At 43.5% G+C, this 18,042-nt stretch overlaps 1 protein-coding gene across 5 annotated transcripts in view; it reads left to right on the top strand.

Moving 5' to 3' along the window:
* NPL (N-acetylneuraminate pyruvate lyase) overlaps positions 1 to 18,042 on the top strand; it is a 37,943-nt gene that overhangs the window by 620 nt on the left and 19,281 nt on the right. For 3 of the 5 annotated variants that reach the window (XM_040446539.1, XM_040446541.1, XM_040446543.1), the window contains exons 1-4: positions 18 to 92; positions 4,441 to 4,526; positions 14,318 to 14,391; positions 16,095 to 16,182. In XM_040446539.1, the coding sequence (XP_040302473.1) occupies positions 4,459 to 4,526; positions 14,318 to 14,391; positions 16,095 to 16,182 (230 nt within the window). In that variant the 5' untranslated portion in view covers positions 18 to 92; positions 4,441 to 4,458. Of the gene's footprint in view, positions 1 to 17; positions 93 to 4,440; positions 4,527 to 7,922; positions 8,037 to 14,317; positions 14,392 to 16,094; positions 16,183 to 18,042 lie in introns of those variants that run through there. The other 2 variants (XM_040446540.1, XM_040446542.1) reach the window with 2 other exon arrangements.

Genomic DNA, 18,042 nt, shown 5'->3' on the forward strand with positions numbered 1-18,042 from the left:
GGGGCGCGGGGCGGCGCGCGGCACTGCGGCGAGCGGCAGCAGCGGCGGCGGCGGCGGCCCACACGCGACCGAGGCGGACCCGGGCTTATCCCGTGAGCGCGGTCCGCGCGGGGCGGACGGGCGGAGGGAAACCTGCAGCCCACCCGGGGATGGGGGCAGGAGGGCGGGGGGGGGGGGACGGGGACGGCCCGGAGGAGAGGGGAAGGCCCGGAGGAGAGGGGAAGGCAGAAAAGCTGGGACGTGGGGCTAGAGGAAGTGCGAAAGCGACACGCTCCAGTCCTGGGGCAGGGGTCTGCAGAGGGACCACTCCCCTGGATTCTTTCCGGACTGCATAGCCTTCTCCAAGGACCCTTCAGTGAGCTGAGTCAGCTGTGGAGTGGAACAGACTTTATCATTGCATTTGACCCAATGACTTCATTTTATGGGAACTTGGTTATGTTTCTGCGTTTTGGTTTTGTTTCTTTCGTTTCTCCATTTCTTTTCTTCTTTTGCGCGTATTTCTCGAGTCATCACCATGCCCAGAGTTGCATCCTCCGTCTCGCCCAGAGATTTTTTTTTTTAACTTTGCCCTTTTCCGAGGATTTGACTTGAATTCTTTGTACTAGGTGTTGGTGGATAGAGATACAAGATTTCAAGAGTAATACCCTCTCTCCAGCATCTCTATTAACATTCTAAATTCGCATTGAGCCCTAGGGTGGAGAACATTCTAACCACTTGCTTTTGATACAAGCTACAAAGAATGCCAAAGCTTGACGTTAACAAGTTTATTTAAAATTTGAATGTACAAAATATCAATCGTTACCTATTACAGTTTTTGTGATCTTTTGCCCCCATCTCTTCCTGGAAATTCAGCATTCACAAAGTCAGCAAATTTTGGTCTTTTCGTGTACTGCTTCGTGCAGAGACAGATTTTTTTGAAGCTGTTCCTGCTCCCTGGTGGCTGATGCTGTGGAAGAGGAGCCAAAACCACCCTGCTAATAACATGTAACATTTTTAAGGAAAAGCAGGTGTTTGAGGGAATTTTGAGGAGTAAGAAATTGTCTTCCTCTTGAGATCAGGGAATGTTCTTTAACTTGTACAGTGAGTTTTAAAAGTTGTCTAGACTCAAGGGGCTGAAGTGGGAGATAGTCATTCCAGATGGGAAAACCAAAGGAAGCAGGCCAGATGGGAGAAGGTGGGTAGGAGCAACAGGGAACACTTGAGCTAGTGCCCTTCAGGCATGAAGAGATTTATACAGAGCCCTGGACCAGGACGTTTGGCATTTCTCCTGAAGCCGGGGGAAGTCATTAGCATTTTCTGAGATGGGCCAAGGCAGGCTTAGAAATGTCTGTGCTTCCAGGAGATTAACCTGGAAGCCTATGTGGATTAGAGGAGGAGAGTGGGGATTAAGGTAGGAATTCCTGACTCTGACCCCACATCCCTACAGGTTCTATGTTTTTGAGATTTTGTAACCAAATTGCATTTACATGCACTCAATTTTGTTTCTTTCAATCAAAGCCATATATAAAACTACCCATCCAAGCTTCTGATGATCCTAAGAGTATCTGTAACTGCCCTAAGTGTGAAATAAATGTAACTAAAAGCTCAGAATACAGAAGTCTAGTGTGAACAGCCTAGCACTGTTTGAATTAGACTTTTGGTGCTGATCCTAGCTCGAGACTGTTATCATTTGAGCCTTCTTGAGTCCCTTTGGGCCTCTTAGACCTGGGGTTGTGCCCGTTGGTCTAGATAAGAGGTAATAAAGGGTAAGTTATGAGAGAGGCAGTAAGGGGGCAGGGAAGGAAGATAAGAGGCAAGAATACTTGCTAATGTCCTGTAGCCATCTGGTGCGACTTCATACTGTACTTGCTATGTGCCGGGCGCCGTTGTTAATCACTCTACAAGAATTCATTTAATTCTCAACAACCTATGAAATATGACTACTGTTATTGACAGGAGTGAACACCGAAGCACAGAGAAGGTAAATAACACTTCCAGGCTCACCCCACTGGGAACTGGTGGAGCCAGGATGCAGACTCATGATGTCTGACTCCAGAGCTGACGCTCCACCTCTTCCACTGTAAGGACTAAAGGAAGCAATCATAGGGGACAGGTGGCAGGTTTAGTCTGAGGTGTCCTGAGTTCAATGCTTGCAGGAGTGCCCGGTGGAGATACGCAGCAGGCATAGCGTCCATCTCCTTTAATGCACAGACATTCCTCTGGGATAGATGGGCCTATGTTATTGGCCTTGTGTTTTCCCCATGGGCCAGGTGATTACATTTGTCTCAAAATGCCCAACAGGATTTTGGTCTCATCTTCAAACTAGGACAAGGCAGAAAAATCCTAGTATCCTGTATATCATGTAAGGTTCCCCTTTATTGCCCTTCAATACAGAACAAAACTACCTGAAAGATTTGGGCTTAATTTCAGGAGCAAGTCTTGCTAGGGACGTATCTGTAAGGGGAGGGATCACGTTGGCTTCCTATAAAAGCAGTAAATTTTGCCACAGTGTGCCCTTTCATGTCTTTGTCTTTGTTTTGTCCTGTTTCTGGCTTGAAGGGCTCACCTGAGCCAGAACTCTTGGGGGAGACAGAAAAAGTAAAAGATATGATCTTTGTAATCTGTAAAGTTTATGCTCCTATTTGGGGAAATGAGGTTAACAGTTATAAAGAGCAAACAAAATGAAACAGTTGATAATTGTTACGTTGTGTGAGTCAACTTTAAGTATAGTGGACACTGGGCTTTTTAATGTGCCAGTTACCTCAGACCTGTAATATACCCCCAACTTGTCCATTACCTATAGACATCACTGTGTTTGCTCTAAGCCAACCATGTTTTGTCTAATTGTCACCAAATACTATTTGGTTATATTTTATTTTCTTCTTCAATTTTTAAGACTTTGCATTCATGGCTTCGCATTTTTGTGTTTTACAGCTCAAAAAATAATAACAGTTCTGTAACTAGGTAAATGGAAAAGCTGAGAGTTGAGCCAGGCAGTCAGCCTGTGGAATCCAAGCTATTAACCACGATACTCTCTTGCCTCTCATTGGCTGTTTTCGACAGCCTCTTGGCTTTTTTACACTGGTGCAGACAGGTGTATTCTCTGCCAGATGGGGAGGGATCCTTTTGCCCCACATAAGTGGGGTCAGGTTGATTTTCTCAGCCATGATCACCCTGTCTGTGGAAGTCATTATCCAGCTACAATTTGAACACCTCATTCAATTACCTACATATTCATCACTTTTTAATTGAACACAAGATGTCTTACCAGGTAACTCAGTGCAGGAAAAGCAAAGGCAAATGAAATGTATTCCCCGTCCTAGGGAGCTTGGTCTAGTGGGGGAGAGATGAATAAACAATTATGATACAGTGTACATGGTCTACTAGAGCTAGGAAAACAGGGCAAAACTAGTCAAAATTAGAATTTTCAAACATAGGTAAATCTGAAGATCGTTAAGTAGATCACACAGAAGCCTTAAGACTGTAAGTGCTGGTTTTAGGTGAGCTTCTCCTTAAAAGAATGAAGATATGGAAAAACAAAAGAATGTCTCTTTTCTCCTGGCCATATGTCAATTTAAGTAATAGTATTTATGTATATACGATATATTATTTATATTATATATTATATATTATTGTATATATTATGTATTATAATTGTATATGATATATATTATCATATATTATATATTACATATATTATAACTATGTATTATATATTATATGGTATATAATTGTAATTATTATTTATATAATTATATATTATATAATTACATATATAAGTTATAGGTTATAATATAAATATAATATATATAATACATTGTATATTGTATATTATATATTGTATATTATAATTGTATATTATATATTACATGTTATATATTTTATATATGTAATGTATTATATATAAAATGTATATATGTTATATATAATACATAATATATATAAATATATATTATATATAAAAATATATATTATATATAATACATTATGTATATAATATATAGGATAATATATGTAATTTTATACATATGTTTTATGTTATATATGTTTAAAATTACTATTACTTAAATTGAAATATGGTCAGGAGAAAGATAGATAGATAGATATATGATCTCCTTGAGTTAAATTGATGTTCTTTCTTGGGCCTGCTGTCATGTACCCCCTCTCTGTGAGGTTTCAGGCTGCCTGAATCACCTGTATAGACAAAGTGGGAGGCCTTTCTGATAGTATTTTCCTGGAACACTTGTCACCCCACCCCCCCCCCCGCTCCTGTCTTTAAAAATAATCTCCTTGTCTGCAAAATTAAGCTCTACATTTTACATTCTCTTCATTTGCTCTGTGTGTTTGTGTACTTGTAAGCATTTTTCACAATTTTAAACTGGGAATGGACTTTGCCTGGGAGTTTGATCATTAATTAGCATTCCTTGAAGAAGGAGAGGAATTATATTGTATGTTTTGCAGACATTTTTCAGCAGCTCAATGGCCTCCCAGAAGAAGAAACTTCAAGGTCTTGTTGCTGCAACCATCACGCCAATGACAGAGCATGGGTAACTATCACTTGGGACCTAAGGGGATCTGTTCTCATTCCAGCAACATAGACAGAAATCCTCTACACTAGCAGTCACTTAGACTGTGCACCTCTGTGGTACTGTTGCCAAATGGCAGCTTCTGTCAGTCACCCCCTCCCCCCCGCATGGTCTCTGACCCCAAGTCAGAGAAGAGGTCTCTGTGTCACAGACTGAACAGGAAGAGAGAAGGTACAATGTGGCATCTTGCCTTTCTCCCAGCATCTGTAGCTCCAGAATAGTAAATTCTCTTTGAATTTCATCAGAGCCCTGGCTTTCCCAAATAAGGCCAGTGGAACTGGATGAGGAGAATCTCATTTTAGCAGGATTTGCTATTAGCACTGACCTGGCCCCTCTAGATCCTGTCCCTGGAAAGCTGCATGATTCCACCCCAGGTGATTAAAATGCCCTCCCTTGAGGAAAGTGGGGAAGTTAGCTGCAAGGTGGACCCCTTAGTATGTTTGTAATCACATTTCAGCATTGGTTAAATGTTGGCAGCCTGCAGGATTTCGAGGTAACAACAGATGATTGCTGAGAGCTCCTTACTCCTTACCCAAACAAGTATTTTAGCTCCTAGATGAATGTTATGGCAGGCCCTTTGCTCGGTCCTAGCAGATAACGGTCACGTGCCGTAGGTGTCCACATGCAACGTGTAACTCCTCCCCAGACGTTGGCATTAACCAAAAAGGGATTTATCCACCTGGATCTAAATGCTTTTGACCTGTTAAAGGGGTCAGTCTGCCAAAAACAGTCAAAATTCTGGATTCTTAAAGCTTCTCCTTTCTTTCTCTATAAAATGCAATGGTAATTCACCTGCATGGTGGACTTACAGGTGTTCAAGTGAGGTCATCCATATGATGGTGCTCAGCACAGGGTCACTATGCACTTAGGTCAATAAGTTTGTTTGAACCACTGTTGTGGCATCAGATGGGGATGAAAAGATGATGGGGCATTTAAGATATCTTTATGCACGGCATTTTATTTTTTTGGTCTTATGTTGCTGAATTTGTAAACCTTAACCCTTCCCCTTTAAAAAAGGTGAAATTTCTTAGGACTTTGTATTCTCATTCAGAGCTGGCCATATCACAGTTTTCCCTCAGATCATTGGAGTTCAAAACCTCCATCTTCTCAGTTTCCTGAAAAATCATGTCTTTAACTAGGTCTAAATCGAATTCTTGCTGAGATGGCATTTAGATTACTCAGTGATTCATAGCAGTTTTTTTCTGTTGCTTCTCCATTTCCACAAGTTCGAAGAAAGACTGAAGTCAGCTCTTTGTGTGTTAGCCACTGTTGGCCCCATAAAACAGATAAATCATGTGACTGCATGAGCAGGCAGGATTCACTTCCTGTTATTGACTAGGATCCTGTTTGCAAGCTCAGAACACGACTACTGGTTGATGCTGCTTTAACCTTTTTCATCAGACCCCTCAGCCTAGAAGGGACCTCTTGAACAGTCTCATTTGTTCATTTGGGACTCACTGAGAGTGTCAATGCGTTCTTCCTCCCCATTCCACTGTTTTCCCAGGACACCAAGCCCCATGTATTAGAGATAAAGGACTCTGCTTTTCTGGATCCTTCTCTACTCCCCAGTATCTCTGGCCCTGCTGTCTCCATTTCTCTATTTCTTCCTCTTCTTCAATTCTTTTCCTTTCTAGAACCTTCACTTTCCTGATGTGTGAAATTGGGAGTGCCTGGGTGGCTCATTCAGTTAGGTGTCCAGCTCTTGGTTTCAGCCCAGGTTGTAAACTCACAGTTTGTGAAATTGAGCCCTACATCAGGCTTTGTTCTGACAGTGTAGAGCTTACTTGGGATTCTTTCTCTCCCTCTGCCCTTCCCTGCTCGCTTACATGTGTATGCTCTCCCTCTCAAAAAAATAAACTAAAAAGAAAAAAAATTTTTAGGAATTAAGTTAAATTAAGGAGAGCATGGGTGGCTTAGTTGGTTAAGTTCCGACTCTTGATTTTGGCTCAGGTGATGACCTCAGGGTTTGTGAGTTTGAGCCTCGTGTGGGGCTCTGGCTGATAGCTCGGAGCCTGCTTGGGATTCTGTCTCTCCCTCTCTTTCTGCCCCTCCCCCTGCTTGTGCTCACTGTCACTCTCTCCCTCAAAATAAATACATAAACTTAAAAAAAAATTAAAATGTATGTCAGGGCATAGCACATAGTAAGCATATAAGTTATATTAGTTCCACTGTCGTCTTCTGCCTGCCCCATCCAAGCTTTCCTGTAGGTATAAGGCAAGATTGGAGCACCCACCAAGGACAGGTGGGCATTTGCCTACTTGCCTACAGGGGAATGTGAACTTCTGACATGTTTCCAGGAGATTAAAAAAAAGGGTCATGTGGAATCAAATACCTGGAAATTCTGCCTGATGACCTGACATCATGGGTGTTTCCCTAACCTGGCTCATAAAGTAAGCCACAGCCTCCATGAGTGAGAGTGGTTGAAAAAGAACTCTTCCCTGCATCCTTTTTTCTTCATAAGTCTAAGAAATACTCTGATTCAATGCTGAATGTAAGTTAAAGTTATGGAATGGGGAAGTTCTCAGAAAGAACATGGTTAGGTGGGTTTTAGTTAGAATGTCTGTGTTCTTGACCCCCCCCCAGCTTTACCACCAACTAGCTGTCTGACCCCAAGGAGGTCTTGTCACATGTTAAAAGTTCTCTTTCATATTCTGTAAAGAGAGGGAGTTCAGCTATATCCTCTCCAAAGCCCCTTAAAATTCAAAGAGTCTTCTCTGGTGTTATGTCATGAGGGATACTGCAGTGGTCCCGTAAGAATGTGTAAAAGCACCTGTAACCCCAGTCCAGCCTGCACACTGTAGCACAGTGAGCTTCCTCATAAATAAATCTGATTACGTCCTCTTTAAGAATCTCTGCTGACTCCCTTTTGTTTAAGCCTTACTGCTTATCCACAGACTATTTGCTCTACATCACATGGGAACTTGCTAGGAATGCAGAATCTCAGGCCCTACTACATACCAAGTGAATCAGGACAGGCCTTTTAACTATCCCTGGATGATTCTTTAGCACATTAAAGTCCGAGATGAACTGATATAAGTTCAAGCTCAGACTCTCTTGGATACCTCTCCTGCTACATTTCTGGTCCCCCAAACACCTCATAGTTTTTTCCTTCAGTGCCTTTACTCATTCTGTTTCCTCTGCCTTTTTCTACCACCATCCTCCCCTCCTCCCTCTACTCCACGTGAGCACTTCTACTCATCCATCAAAACCATCCTCTGGTGCTTCTTCCCCATTTTGCATAAAAAGAATGATAGAGTCCTTCCCCTGGGATTCCACGTCAGCCTGTGTACATCTTTACACATTACATCAGCCTGTGCATGCCTTTTAAGGTACTCATTTACCTGTCTCTCCCTCCAGGCTTGCAGCTGCTTCACCTTATTCCATAGATATTTATTGAGTACCAGGCAATCCACAAAGACTGAGCGTGTTTTTTATTCATCATTCTGTCTTCAGCCTGTAGCACAGTGAATGGTACATTTTGTTATTTCACTAGGAAAAGAAGCTAACACTGATGAGCTAAATACTAGGTGTCAGTCATCATGTCGGGCATTTTAATGTACATGTTCCAATTTTTTTTAATGTTTATTCTGGGGAAGAGAGAGATAGCATGATCAGGGGAGGGGCAGAAAGAGAGAGAGAGAGAGAGAGAGAGAGAGAGAGAGAGAGAGAGAGAGAATCCCAAGGAGGCTTCACGCTTAGGAAAGAGCCCAATGCAGGGCTCAATCATGACCTGAGCTGAAATTGAGTCAGACGCTCAGCCAACCAACTGAACTACCCAGTGCCCTGTACATGTTCCAATTTAATCTGGGAGAGAACTACAATGTTGTTTGTACAGTTGATGAGACCAAGATCCTAAAGGTTAACACACTGCCCCTAGCCGTGTCACTGGAGAGAAAGGTCTTTCTCTACCCACCTCAGTTCTCATCTTTTTCTACACAAGAGTAGAAGACGTTCGTTTTCCTTAGTTGTTTCGAGAAGTCACTCCTTCCCTTGGGCCAGTACAATGTTTAGAACAGAAAGTCCATTTCACATTGGCCAAAATGTCAAGAAAAAGACTATTTCCTCCCCAGAATGCCTTTAGCTTCATCACAGGAATCCTCACATCACCCTCTGGTAAAAACAGACCTGTTACCCCAGTCCGAAAGGGCCTGGACCGCTGGAGTTGGAATTGTGTAGAGTATTGTTTTCTTAACTGTGTTGACAGACTACATGACCCAAATTCTCAGAACAGAATGTTTTCTGGCAAGGCAGGACAATTATGGTCCCTGAATACTTCCCTGCTGAAGGAGTTTTGAAGTAGCCAAGTAGTTATTTTGCCAAAAGCACACATAACTTTCATCTGGTTTTGAATACTGAGAGTTATATGTAAAAGGCCAAAAAAAAAAGAATATCAGATATTCTGACAGGCATGCTCATGACCTGCCCCTTTGATTCTGTATTCTCAAATAAAGGGAACCTTTCACTTAGTGTCATACACCAGGAGAGGAAATGAACAGCAATAGAGATTTTTCTCTGAAAAGCCACTTGAAATGAATTCTGTTATCCTTCTCCCCTAAGAGAAGAGATACAGTCTACATACGGTTTCAAACTGCACCCACTCAGGGCCGTGACTGGTGGCAAAAATAATCGGATAAACATTCTGTCCTCTTACATAGTCTACAGGTGCACTAAATGTCCAAGGCTAGAGGATTAGCTAAGTTAATCTGTTCATTCATACAATGAAATGCTGCATAGCCAGTCTAGTAACAGAATATCTAAAGATGTGGGGAAATATTCGATTTGGCATGCTAAGTGAAAATATAGCACCATATTTGGTACTATATATAGTACCATTTTGGTACATATTTATAGTACCAATAAATATGACCATATTTATTTGAGAAAATGCTTTATTATGTATTTGCAAATAGAAAAGTATCAAACTAATAAGAGTGATAACATCCAAAGAGATCCTACGTAGGTTCTTCTTCCCTTTTTTATGGTGTGTACTTTCAAATATAAATGACAGAGCTTCTACAGTATGAAGAAAGTTAAGCACTTTTATGAAAAGAAACTCATGGGCCCAAGGCAAAGAATCTGAACCCCTGGGAATTGAAATTAAGGTATTAAATTGGAGTTAAATCGGGGAGTGACTTCAACAAGGCTGGCGTTTGGTTCTGGATCATACAACCCTGAGGTGGCCAGCAGTGAGATGTGTTCTTGGGGCTCGTGAGGGAAGACACACGCAATGGAAAGCCAGCCTTTGGAAGTGAACTGGCTTGTGCCACTTCTCACTTCCTTGAGCAACAGGCCCCAAATGGCCATCCAGTGGGGATAAGAATCATCCAGTCTTACTGTTTCCATTACTGCTGGTGACTTCCTCCTGGCTGAGCCGGTGCCTGCAGCAATTTACATAAACCCACACTTCACACAGAGAGAGAGTAGGGTGGGAAACCAGAGAAGGGAGTAAAGTTGCCAGAGAGGATTCTCATCCTGTTCCCACCTTAGCCCTGCTGTTGGGATGCTTTTGTGACAAATATGGTAACAGCTCTGGGTAATTTCACTGGGTTCACTTGTGACTGGAGCCACTGAGCCAAGGGCTGCAGAGATCTGAAATCCCTGAGTTGGTTTTGGGGGGGGGGGGGGAGCTTCTGTGCCTCCAAAGGGGACAGCCTCTGCTCTTCCCAGCCATTAATGCTGTTCAGAAATGCAGGCCTGGAGGCACCTGGGTGGCTCAGTTGGTTAAGCGTCCAACTTCAGCTTAGGTCATGATCTCACAGTTCATGAGTTCGAGCCCCACGTTGGGCTCTGTGCTGACAGCTCAGAGCTTGGATCCCACTTCGGGTTCTGGGTCTCCCTGTCTCTCTGTCTCTCCCCCACTTGCACTCTGTCTCACTGTCTGTCTTTCAAAAATAAAGAATTTAAAAAAATGCAGGCCTGGCCTTATTAGATCTTCTGCCTTCTCAAAGTCATTTTTTTTTAGTGTTTAGTTTTTGAGAGAGAGAGAATCGGAAGCAGGCTCTAGGCTCTGAGTTGTCAGCACAGAGCCCCATGTGGGGCTCAAACTCACAAGCCTCATGAAATTATGACCTGAGCCAAAGTTGGTCACTTAACTGACTGAGCCACCCAGGCCCCCCTCAAAGTCATTTTTTTAAACAAGAAAATAAATGTTTAATGTTGTGAAGGTCAAAACATTTAGGAGCCATCTCTTTTCCACCTCTCTCTCTCTAAGAGGATTTTAGGAGCATTTTATGAAAAGCAACAAACTGCTTTCTTTCTTTCATTTTTTTAAGTTTATTTTGAGAGAGAGACAGAAAGAGCACACATGTGCAAACGGGAGGGGCATAGAGAGGCAGAGAATCCCAAGCACCTCTGTGCAGTCATCTTGGAGCCCAATGTGGGGTTTGAACTCAGGAACCATGAGATCATGGCCTAAGCTGAAACCAAGAGCCGGATCCTTAACCAACTGAGCCACCCAGGCGCCCCAACAAGCCGCTTTCTTGAGGGGCTAGAAAATGTATCACCCATAGCATCCCTAACCCTAGTATAATTGTAGCTCCCATCCAGCAAGGCCTAAAGGAGTAGTGAGAAGGGGGTCAGTGTAGATGGAAGCACTACCCACTGAAGCCCTAAAATAGTATGGAGTCCACTGAAAGAGGAGAGGAATCATGGGCCTCATGTACTGGCCTACATTTGTCAAAGGGTGCAGCCAACTCCCTGGAAAGAGAAGGGCCAAGGGAGGGAGGAGTGCAAGACTTCATCCTGTTTATTCCAGATCCACCTCCTCCTCGAAGTCTCTGTTCCCAGCCTCCCTGATTAGAATAATTAGTCCCTCTTCTAAACCCCTGTATACTTAAAAAAACTTTTTTTAATGTTTTATTTATTTTTGAGAGAGACAGAGTGAGAGCAGGGAAGGAGCAGAGAGAGAAGGAGACACAGAATCTGAAGCAGGCTCCAGGCTCTGAGCTGAAGAGCTCCAGGCTCTGTCAGCACAGAGCCCAACGCCGGCTCGAACCCACAAGCCGTGAGATCATGACCTGAGCCACCCAGGCGCCCCATCCCATATACTTTTTGATTCAGTCATAGCCTTTATCATGTTTTCTCAATGGTCTAGTTATTTATATACTAGTTTCTCCTTTATTCAGTTAACGTTATAGGTTTAAATGTATCCTGCGGGTGTGGGGATAAGCTGCTTTTAAGACAGCGATCACGGGTGTTCCACCATCATTGAGTCACTGCACTATGCCAGGCACAGACTAGGGATTGTGAGGTATAAAAGGCACAGGCCTGCCTTCTGGAAGTCCTTGCTGTAGCCTGCAGGGTGAGCATAAACAATTTACAAAATGATTCTTGGGGTGTTTGGGTGGCTCAGTCAGTTCGGCATCAGACTTCACCTCAGGTCATGATCTCTCTGTTGGAGAGTTTGAGGCCTGCGTTGGGCTCTGTGCTGATAGCTCAGAGCCTGCAGCCTGCTTCAGACTCTGTGTCTCCCGGTTTCTCTGCCCCTCCCCAGTTTGTACTCTTGTCTGTCTCTCTCTCTGTCTCTCTTAAAAGTAAATATGTAAGTAGGGATGTGAACTTCGCTGAGGGTGTGAGGTGTTTCTGGGTTTTGTCATGAGGAGTAGTAACAGCAATAATGATTGAGCATTTCATTGGAGCCAGGTAGGGTGCTGAGCACGTGTACTAGACTGGCCATTAGAGGCCCACTTGGCAGTGTGGGTCCCTGCTGAGTTTAGAGTCCATTCTGGGGACACACACACACACCCTAACAGACTAAATCAGTTTCTCTCCTTAAGTATTTCTGAAAATGGAAACAAGCTCTTCAGCCTCCCTTTCCAAATGAAGAAGCATTAGACTAAACCAAAAGAATGCACATCAAAGTACAGTACCTACCGGCCCCTGACAATCTGGAGCTCTACGGGCTCCTCCTTGGTGACAAAGCCAGGCCTGCTCTAGGTGGTCTTCAGTACGTGGCCAGGATGGGATTGGGGAGCTGTCAAGACCTCAGTGAAAGTGTACAGGAGCCACTGTGTTTGAGTCTGTGATTCCAACATGGACGGTTGCCCACCAGATTTCTTTCCAGCTTCCAGTCTGATTTGGAAGTTCCCTAGGTCTGCCAGAGCTATTTGCTGGTTGCTTGCATTGGTAGATGAGCACTACTGGTCAAAATCAGGGTTAGCCATGCACAGACAAAGCCACTACTGATTTTCCTGCATCTCAGAGCTTATCCCAAGTGGCGGAGGGCCGATGGAAGCAGCCAGAAGCAGGTTCCAAGTGGCAGGAACATAGATATTCCCAGTTGAACAGGTCAAGCTGACCTAAATGAGGGTATTGAGATGGATTGTCTAGGCAGATAACTCACCCATTCTCCCTTTAGGTGAGAACAACCTAAATTTGTTCTTGTGCTGTATTGAGGGAGCCCCCCCTGCTCAGCAAGACTGAGAGGCCAGGATTTGGTATTTGAGCAAGGGGGGCAGGGGCAGCAATGTTCTGAGGCTGTGCTCGTGAGCCATTATGCCATTATGGAGGGAGTCTGCTCCCCTCGGGGCCTTAGAACTGCTTTAAAGCACACTTTCCCAGTTGACTGGCTCTGATTAGTTGTCATTTGCATGTTGTGGATAGTGACTGCCTGTGCGTTCTTTGCTGTTATCTCTAGTGTTTCTATTATCTTTGATAAATATCCTTTGATGTCTTTGTTTTCTTTATGCATCAGATTTTTTTGTTTTGTTTTCATGTGGTAAGGAATACAATAAGCAAAGATGAAAAGGATGTTAACAAGGTTAAAATTAAACTGAGATTTTCTGGTCCCCATTGACAAAAATGTAAATGGAAGCCAACTAGCACTTTTTGTTCTTGGCTGTGTAACCATGGGTTCTGTGGCATTTAACACCTGCTAGCCATAGCACAGTTTTCCTTTGAATTTTCATTCTCTAGCCCCCATCATCTTCACCTGCACTTTGATTGAGAACACGTCACTTTATATGATGTGTGTAAATCTGTTTCTAGATTTTAAAATCAGTATGATTTTTAAGGAAAAGAGCCCTTATTGCCTTAAGCATCAGATCCTTACAGGGTCATTGCTCTTCAGACTGCCCAGTGCATGCATGCAGATCACAAGGGAATCTTATTCCCATGCGGATTTTGACTGGGGAGGACTGTGTGAGGACTGGGACTCTGCATTTCTTACAGACCCCAGATGCCTGTGCTACTCTTCCACAGACCGTGCTTTGAGAGGCAGTGACAGCCAAGTTCCTCTCCGATGTTAATCCTGTTTGATGTAAAACTAGCAAATACAATTGAAGCTTAATTTGCTGTCACAAATATTAAGTGCTAAAATTCTTAAATATTAAGATCGAATTTTCCTATCTTGTAAGCCTAAAAGATGATTGCCTCTCACCAAATGGAATGTTAAATTCTCATTTCACCACGGCTTCAACCATTTGTTCTTCCCCAAAAGGGCAAAAGCTTACTAAGTAATTACTTTTTAAATATTACTTGTGGGGATATTTAAATGTAAAGCCTTTGCTGATAAATAAGTGATGTGTTGCTCACATAAGTGAAGCATATGTGAACAACTAGAGAAATCACTCAAAAAACAAGGAAAAACTCAGGCATTATTTAGAGCAGGTTAACAGTTTTACACACTGGCCGGGTGGACTTTTAATAACTATTAACAAAAGGGAGCAGTTTATAGATTTGAGGGTTGGTTGAATAATATTCTAAAAAAGTCTTAATATGCATTTCTTCTTTTTTTTTTTTCCTGTGTCCTTTAGAGAAATCAACTTTTCAGTCATTGGTCAGTACGTGGACTATCTTGTGGAAGAACAGGGAGTGAAGAATATTTTCGGTGAGTCATCTTTAGAGATTTCTCTATACATCTCTAGCCAAATCCTTAGAGAGTAGCTCTTACCTGGTTACTAGTAGGAGGTCACAGTGTCTTGTGCCATAGGTTACTGGCTAAGCTAAATAAAATTTGTGAATCTGTGGACTCATCAGTTTTAGATGTGGAAGGCATCTCAAGAGATTATCTAATTTGGTGGTGTACCTTCAAAACAGATAAGGTATTATTTTTATCCCCACTTAAGGAGGAAAATCTATGACTCAGATATATTATTCAGGGTGCCTAACGCACTGAACCAAGAAATGGTAGAGTAACAGCAAAATCCAGACTTCTCTGTCTTAAGAATGGGCTTTATTCTGACCTCAACCAGACCTTTCATATGGTAAATGTAGAAAGACTCGACATGCAGCACACAAGGGAATCACAGGTCCAGCAGTTACCCTCATTCATTTCAGAGACGGTGGAAATTAAAAAGTCAGACCCTGAATATTTCAGGCCTGAGAACTATGCTTACCTCTGGTTGAGTTACCCCTTGTGTTGTGTTCTGGGTGCTTGACTCCATAGACTGGACACTACGTCTTTCTCCTGAGCTACTGCTCTACCAACAGGGGCCCCTTAAAAACTGGAAGCATAAGGTCAGAATCAAAGGAGGTTAAAACTTCTGTGAAAAGGTGTGCAGGCCACACATTAAAACCAGAACCTGATTACAGAACCACTTGGTGTCCGCCCTACAGCTCCAAGCTGTGGTGAGGAAGACAGATTCTTACTCATCGAAAGGCCACAGATGTCCCCTGGGTGTAGGGAAAAAGTCGGAACATCCCTACTAGTAGAGCATGTTTGAAATTTCTTAAGACCCCAAAGGAGTGGGAAAAACACTCTTTCCTACTCTCACTCCCCTTCTCTACCCCACCTGAGTGCTCAGTGTTTGGTGATCCGAAGTGCTGCCATATGCCTTAGGCTCCTGTAATGTATCCTAGTGCTGTTTGCATACTTTCTGTGGTCCATTAAGAGATTATTGTATTAGCATGGCAAGTTTTGGAAACATACAGATCTGGATTCAAACTTAGATTACTTAGTGATTCAGAGCCTCATTTTTTCATCTGTAAATGACAAAAATCATTTGTACTTTGCAGGGTTGCTGTGAGAATAAGTGAGTATGTAAGAGTGCTTATTCAAGAAATATTAATATCCTTGGTGTTTAATTATGAATTACCATTTAAAAATTGTCCTAGAGTGCTGCCATCATGTTAAACTGTAGACTGAGGTCGTTTTAGATACGCAGTATGCACCACTATCCTCATAAGTAACTCCCATGTGTGATGCCCATGACATCCCAGCTCTGGATGGTGTTGATCTTCCTGCCAATCAAGCCCAAATAATAGAACTGGGGAGTTTTGCCCAAAATTTGCCTAAAATGAGGACAGTCTCCATTCAAATACTTGCTATCTGTTCTGATAGCAAGGACAGATTTGTAATTACAAGTCATAAATTAGCCTTCCCGCTGCTTTGGCCAAGGTGAAGATAGAAAAAAGACAGAGTCTTAGATAAAAATGGAAACATGGCATTCCCCCTCCCAGATTCCATCCTCTGATCTTTCCCCATGTCCCTCCCTCGTAAGCAGGGAGTTCTGACCCTGCGTTTCCAGTGTTGCTGTTGGAGGAGCAAAAGGAATTGGTTGGCCCCACTGACTGACTCTCTGTTTGGAACAGTGAATGGCACAACGGGAGAAGGCCTGTCCCTGAGCGTCTCAGAGCGACGCCAGGTCGCAGAGGAGTGGATGACAAAAGGGCGGAACAAGTGAGTGGTGTCACCAGGATAAAGGGTCTCTTGCAGAGAGCTGTGTGGAGTACTGCTCTTTTCTGATGACACAGTCTCCCACCTTCTGGTCAGAGGTCAGGCTTGAGGCATGGGGATCCGGGCACTTCAGCGAGGCACTGAGGCAGAGGAGCGCCCCTCCTCTCTAGGTGGAAGCAGGCAGACTGCACGGCCCACCTGTCTCCCAGAGGATCCATCTGGAAGCTGCCCCTTACTGTCTATAAGGGTTACCTGTCCTTGGACTGAGGGGATAAGAGGGAGTGGGGCTGGTGACAGACTCTGCTGTCCCCTGGCTCTTCTGAACAACTCCTCTCAGGATGGGTGCCTGATGCTTATATCAGCCCTGGCTGCCTTACATCTTTTCTGTGCATGCGACTCAGCATGCTCTCTGTGGTGCTTCCTTTTGTAGTCTTAGGGAACTTTCTACATTTTCTAAACTTCAGTGTAATGATATATTTTTGTTCTAATGCTCCATTCATGCCATGGTAAGCAAATAGGACAGGATCCATTCAGTAAGCACACTCAGTTAACCAAGCTTTATTTGTCATGTGTGATGCACTGTGCTGGCACTGGGGAGATGAAACAGAGTCCCTGCCTTCAGGTTGCTTGTCATCCAATGGAGATGTCCAATCACGAAATTTAACACTGATCCTTGTGATAACCAGCATAAGCAGGGGTCAAAGAAGGCAATGATTGATGTTGCCTTAGGTGGTGGCAAAGATTGGAGGTAAGTCCCAAGTGACCCTGGAGCAGAGGTTTTCAGAGTGAAGCCCATGACCTCCTTGGGGATCCTTAAGTGACTTCAGAACACCTTGAGTACTCTGATGCTACATGCCAAGTCTGAATGCATGTCCGCATACACGTTTCCTGTTGATCCATCAGCTTTCAGCTCATTCCCAGTCAGATTTGGGCCCAAATTCCAGCAGGCCCAAACAGATTAAAGACCATGGACACAAAAAAGAGGAAAGTTAAAGATCAATATTAAGAAAAGCACCAGAAATGGGGAGAAAGTGAAGGGGACAAAGACAGAAAGCCCTCAGAAGGGCAGGAGAGAGGTCAGGGGTGAATCCCACCACTTAAGGAAGAATAGTTTCAGAGCACGCCAATGTAGCACAATAATTAGGAGTGGGGACTGTGCAGCCAGACTGCCTGAGTTTGGGTCCTGGTTCTGTCTCTTACTAGCCTTCTGAACTCAAGTCCTTTAACCGCCCTGTGTTTCACCTATGAAATAGGAATAAAAGTACATGTCTTCTAAGATGGTGGCGAGGATTGAGACGGTGGCTGGCACACAGTACCGAGTGTTACATAGGAATTCATTGTAATTCTTGGCAGTAGATGCTGTGTTACCACATTTGTTATAAATATTGGATGTTGTGAAAGTCAGTAGATGGAGGGCTGAGAAGACCGCTTGGTTTGCAGTAACTGTGACCAATGACCTCAGAGCAGAGCCAGTGGGGTTGTTGAAACAGAAGCAGACCGCAGTGAGGTGTAGAAGGCAGCAGGTGTGCGGAGGTGGGGGCCATGAGTGCAGCCCATTCTCCAAACGTTTTCTGGTGAAGGGAAGGAGAGATGGAGTAGTAGATTAGGGAGGAAGAAGCAAGATTAAAAGAAGGGTAATTTGTTGTAAAGCAGGGTAGTTCTGCGCATGTTTCTCTGCCAAAAAGACACCGTTATGGGAGAAAAGATTAACAAAGAGAAGACAGCTGCTACCTTTGATGGGAAGGTCTGGGGGCACGCGGGGCTTGAGATAAAACCAAAAGTAGACAACGGTAGAGGACAGCCACGAAGCTAGGAGGAAAGCATAGATGGGGAGGTAACTAAGTGTAGAGGCACAGAGAAGGA

This window comes from Herpailurus yagouaroundi, unplaced genomic scaffold (assembly GCF_014898765.1).
Source record: "Herpailurus yagouaroundi ecotype Mexico unplaced genomic scaffold, PumYag 195, whole genome shotgun sequence".
NCBI lineage: Eukaryota > Metazoa > Chordata > Mammalia > Carnivora > Felidae > Herpailurus > Herpailurus yagouaroundi.